Source organism: Larus michahellis, chromosome 3 (genome assembly GCF_964199755.1).
Source record: "Larus michahellis chromosome 3, bLarMic1.1, whole genome shotgun sequence".
Lineage (NCBI taxonomy): Eukaryota > Metazoa > Chordata > Aves > Charadriiformes > Laridae > Larus > Larus michahellis.
Window position 1 is genome coordinate 81,868,159 of NC_133898.1, and position 5,580 is coordinate 81,873,738.

Genomic DNA, 5,580 nt, shown 5'->3' on the forward strand with positions numbered 1-5,580 from the left:
GCACTCCAATTTTCCGAACAACCTGCATGTTGGCTATGATTTGTACCGTGTTGCACCGTGGCTGTATCAGATGCAGCAGCTTTCCGTCCTGCTTGGCCGTCACTGAGGAGTTTTGGCAACTGAATTTGCTGTTTGTTGACGATTTCCAGCTCACGTTGTTTGTCTTTAAAAGCATGGACCATAAAATATTAAGGACAAATATTTGTAAAAGAGTAAGGACAAATATTCCTGGCCAGAGTTAACAGCTGATCTGCACATTAGCAGTACAATCACGTTTATGCCAATGAACGTATATTTAAACCCTGACAGCAAGATATGTTAACATAAAAGCAATTTTCCTGAAGACTATGCCAAACCTAGAGGCTGGTTCAGCCCTGTACAGCCAGTGTGTGCTCGGCACACAGTAAGTAAGCCCTGCCCTTGCCAGTTCACCCACTTGGGGCTCCGGTGAGCTCCTCCGGAGAACACCGACCACCTTCCTCCTTCGGTAGGTACCTGACGTTCTTATTCAGCCACCTCCGTTGTGGCTACAAAGCTCTTTTGAGCAGAAAGGCACGATGCAAAGAAGCCCGCTCTCCAAGGGAAAGGCGCTGGCACTCAGGAATCACTGGCTGGCCCTCCGTAACCATCAGAAATGCACCCAAAGGTCAGGATGGGGCTCCAAAAGATGTTGCGACGGAGGGCATTGTGCAAGAAACGGATAACAAAATGTCGGCTCGTGGTAAAAGCACACAGGAAATGCTTTAACTGACTTTTGGGTTTGCAATATCAGAATTCCTATATCTTATTCTAGCATTAAATTTCTGTGCAACATGAGAAAGCGAGCAAGTCATTTTCATAAGACTATTAAATTTATTTTTTATGAGAGTATAGCAAAATGTTGCATCAGGGCACTATGGAACAGCTTGCAAACAAAATTTGATTACATCCTGAATAGTATTGCTAATTTCAAAAATAATGTTTATGATCTTGAAAATATTAACAGTGACTGAAGTTATGTTCTAACATGTTCAGCTGTTTTAAAATATGTAGTTGCTCCAGACACATCTTCAGTACTAAATACCTAATTAAGTAGTGAACTAAAGTGCCAATTTATCACGTCTTTAAAAAGCTGGTTTCAGTGCATTTTCTTTCATCTTTCTTTTATTGAGCACTTACTGGTTTTGACTCATTTTAGCATGTTATAGCTATCAACACCTGTGCCCATTTAGGAATGAATTCCAGTACAAATCATAGTGAATTGAATAGACATCTCAAAGATGCATCACAATTGTTGCAATATTTTTAGAAACTCAAACAAGGAAACAAACAACTTCAGTAAAAGTGATTTAAATAACAAATAACTTATCTTTATAAACAGCTTATCTCCTTGAGAACAAAGAATAAACAAGGCAACAAGAGCCGTTTTTTCTTCCATTATTAACTCAGATCACAATATGAATGGGTGAAATGTCAAGAATAATTGGAGAAAATGACAGCATAATCTTCAGCAAAACCATCTGATTTATTTAAATTGTCACTGTTTTTTTCTTAACCTTGTTATCCAAGGCAGCACAGAAAAACTTCCCATTTGGGTCTACTCTGACATCTTCTACCTAAGTGAATAAATCCTCTGCAATGCTATGAGCCTTCCATACACTGGCAAACTCTGTAATGCCACCGCGCACTGTATTGCGGACCCCAGCAACCAATCTGCATTGGCTGTAAGCACTTGGCAAAAACATGTTTTGGTGTTAACCTAAAAGAACAGGACTTTCAAGTATACTTCTATAGATTAGCATGGTCAATGTCCTGTAACAGATACACATCCATTCTGCAATGCGTTTGTATACTTTGTTCACTGCACCTGTCCCTTTGCTCACCTCCAAAAATGTGACGTTTCAATCGTGTAGAAACTAAATTGACACTTGTTCAACCCAGCTACCCAGCTGCATTATTAGTCTGCCAGCTTGCCAAAAGTATAGGTGGTCTTTAACAGGAATAAAAATCAAGGGTATAATAAAACCCCTCCAGAGGCCCCCTCTGGCCTCTAGGGGTATAAAGTGCACTCCTTTTAGAAATCCTGAGGTACTGAATCCTATGGGGATGTAAGTGTCCAAGGGTCTTTGGGCCTCTGCCAGACCTTCTCTAAGTTTCTGCAGAAGGTGGCCAGGGTCTACCTGCCGGCAAGGCTCCAAGATATTCCCACCATGGGAAACATCTTTGGCTCCCATACATAGGCGTACTTTTGATCTAATACTGACCAGCCTACTCTAAAAAAATGGATTTTGTGGCTCAACGCAGTTTCCATCAGAAGCCTTTTTCCTGGGATTAGAAACCCTAGAAATTCTTTGCACAGTTTTCAAGTTACACGGACACTACTCACCATCTCTCGGAACAAGGGGTTCACAGTAGAAATGAATGCCTGCGAGTTGGTAGATGACATTTTAAACACTAAAGAATCTAAAAGTGTATATGAGAATCATCCCTGTTGAAAGGGATAATATAGCGTAAAAAGGAAAAAGAGGAATTGAATGCGACACTTAAATCTGAATATATAAAAAATATGTTGATGTAACAAATTATATTTATATGCTTAATATTTTTATCTGGATGATAAGTATACAATGCAGACATCCAAACACCGTGCGTCAAACCACTGGCAGCTAATGCAGGAATCAGGAAGTCATTTTTCCACATAAAGCATTGCACAATTAGTTCAATGCCTTGTGGGTTTTGCCTTATCCTGAGTCAGCATTCCCCACAAGTTTTGACGAAAACATGCCTGTGCCAACTAAAATGTGTTAACCTGGGCACTTGTCAGAAGGCTGGAGAATCCTAACTGGATAATAGAGAGATCTGGCTTCCTTTCCAGTTAAATGTGACTTTCTTTTAAAAGCAAAGAAAGAAACAAAAAACTACTTGAGAGGTATTACTATACCAAATTTAAGAATTAATCATCTGTTAATACCTGCTTCTGTAGGTACATGATATAAGACTCTGGTATTCACATTGCCGCTTGAAGTTATGCCAGAAAATCTTTGTGTCATAGCTGAATAAATAATGTGTAGTAATAAAACCATGAGTACCTAATCTCTTGGTTGTTACTCTCAACGCTTGATTTCTTGCATCTAATCTTTGGACCTACAAACACAGCTGACCTCTCTCCCTCCAGATTTGAAATTTGGCCCAAAGTTCATGTCAGAAACAGAATTAAAACTTTCTTTTCTGAATTTTTGCTCACCTTCATCCTGAGAGAACCTTTCTAGCAAGCAGAAACAGCTACAGATAGTGTAACTCCAGTCTTATGGATTGCAAAAAGCCATCTGAAACAGAACTCGAAATAAATGCATTTTCCGAGGGTTGGAAGGAAACAAGGAGGCTCACAGGACTCTGATTTTCCCACCTTCATTCCTTCTCTTTGCCTCGTTAGCCAGCATGGCATGCATGCGTTCACGTGATGTAAGGGGGGGTGTCACGAAGCAGGGCATCTTCCTATTTGTCTCCCAGGTCAGAGGATTTGTATCTGACCTTGATTAAAAAAAAAACAGAGATATGAGACCTTACCAAATCACTGTAACTTCCTTACTTACCAATGCTATTGACATACGGGCACTAAAACATTCAATCCCTGTAGCCTGCCCCCATATGGCTCTCCACCACCAGTTATCTGTGTTGGGAAAGCAGATAGAACAATGGTGCTCAGACGGTATGCTGTGAGAAAAGCATTCAACTTCAGCCTCGCTCTTGGTATTTGCCCACTGTGAGAACAAATTAGATTCTTGATTCATCATAGGCTGACCAACTAGCAGTGGATTAATATAATTTCTATTCAGTGATGTCCTAGATGCATCAAGAAGGCAAACATTCCACTTCTTTTGGCAACACACCATCTACTTGAATCAGGTACTGAAGAATCAAAGACCTTATGTCTGGAATGGAACAATTCCGTCAGCTCCCCTTCTCCCTTTCTCTTTTTTTTGTTCTCTCTCTCTTCAAGTTACTAAAATACCTTTTCTTTTTACTTATTCTGTAAAACCATTTTTCCTTTCCTATCCTTTATGAATGAAATGTAAACAAACTCTTAATCTTTGTAAGCTATGAGGATACAAAATCTGGGCCAGCTGGTTATACTGCTATTAAATGCATATCATTTGTGAAAAATCAGTAGGTTTTAAAAGCTTTAATGCTACTAGAGACAATATTGCCACCTTGCTTGCAGCTTGGGTCAATAACCTAGACTTTGTTTTCAATGCAGAGCTTTTGGTAGGCATCTCGTCCAGCCTACATTTGTACCTGACCGATTCCTTTTGCCCTACACCTTGCATATACAGCATTTCCTATGCATTCTTTTCATCCTGGCTCTCACTGTGTCATACCCTGATTACAGCATTGCCTTTTCCCTTGATCTTGATATGTGGTTTTTTTCATATCCATTAACATTTAGGGCCATGAAGATGATCAGAGGGGTGAAGCACCTCTCCTATGAAGACAGGCTGAGAGAGCCTCCTCAGAAAGGCTCTCTTTCTGAGAAAGAAAAGGCGGCTCCACGGAGACCTTAATGCGGCCTTCCAGTATCTGAAGGGGGCTACAAGAAGGCTGGAGACGGACTTCTTATCAAGGGCATGTAGCAATAGGATGAAATGTAATGGCTTCAAACTCGAAGAGGGTAGATTTAGATTAGATATCAGGAAGAAATTCTTTACTCTCAGGGTGGTGAGACACTGGAACAGGTTGCTCAGAGAAGCTGTGGATGCCCCATTCCTGGAAGTGTTCAAGGCCAGGCTGGATGGGGCTTTGAGCAACCTGGTCTAGTGGGAGGTGTCCCTGGCCATGGGTTGGAACTAGATGATCTTTAAGGTCCCTTCCAACCCAACCCAAACCATTCTGTGATTCTATGACAATGCTGTTGCAAAAATCACTTATTCTCTTACATCGAGACCTAGGTTACATTTCTGGCTAATATACCAGCCTAACCATCTTGGGATTCCCCACCTGTAATGAACAGCAGTCCTTCCTTGATGCACTCTTTAAGGGCCGCAGGTGACAAGCTGCAGCCGGGAGTAATGCATTAGTATTGTCATGTGTTGTCAAAACCTTTTTTGGTTTTAAAAAAAACCCAAAACAAAACCGTTACGTTGCTGCTGCACTGGCTGAATCGCATCGCCGCTGCCTGTGCCCCCGATCCGCGATACAGCACCACCAGAGACGCCCCCCTGCCCCGCCTCGGCCTCAGCGGCGGCGGGGCCCAGCCGAGCCGCCCCGGGCTCGCCTCACGGCGCGGCCTCACGGCGCCGCCCGCACCGCACAACCCTCTGCCCAAAATAACGCGCCCCGCACAGGGGCTCCTTCCCTGGACGACAGAAGGGGACTCACTGCGGGCCCCAAGGCGGAGGCGGGGAAGATTAGCTGGACGACGCTGGCCGCCCCCTCGCAGCCCCCGCGCACCCGCTGGAGCCAGGCCGAGCTCCGCAGCCTGCGCCGGGCGGGCGGGCCCGACAAACCAGCTCTCAACAGCCTCCGCGCCAAGCCTCCCCGCGCACGCCGGGATCTGTAGTTCGGCAGGCGAGAGGACGCGCAGGGCGTAGCGAGGGGGACGAC

General features: G+C 43.5%; 1 protein-coding gene across 1 annotated transcript in view; it reads right to left on the reverse strand.

Annotated features, from left to right (window-relative positions):
* The window catches only part of AFG1L (AFG1 like ATPase), an 80,299-nt gene extending 74,828 nt beyond the window's left edge, over window positions 1–5,471 (reverse strand). The window contains exons 1-2 of the mRNA XM_074580994.1: window positions 5,356–5,471; window positions 3,386–3,510 (exon numbers count right to left, since the gene is read on the reverse strand). Coding sequence (XP_074437095.1) covers window positions 3,386–3,470 — 85 coding nt within the window. The 5' untranslated portion in view covers window positions 3,471–3,510; window positions 5,356–5,471. The remainder of the gene's footprint in view (window positions 1–3,385; window positions 3,511–5,355) is intronic.
* Window positions 5,472–5,580: the final 109 nt, after the last annotated feature.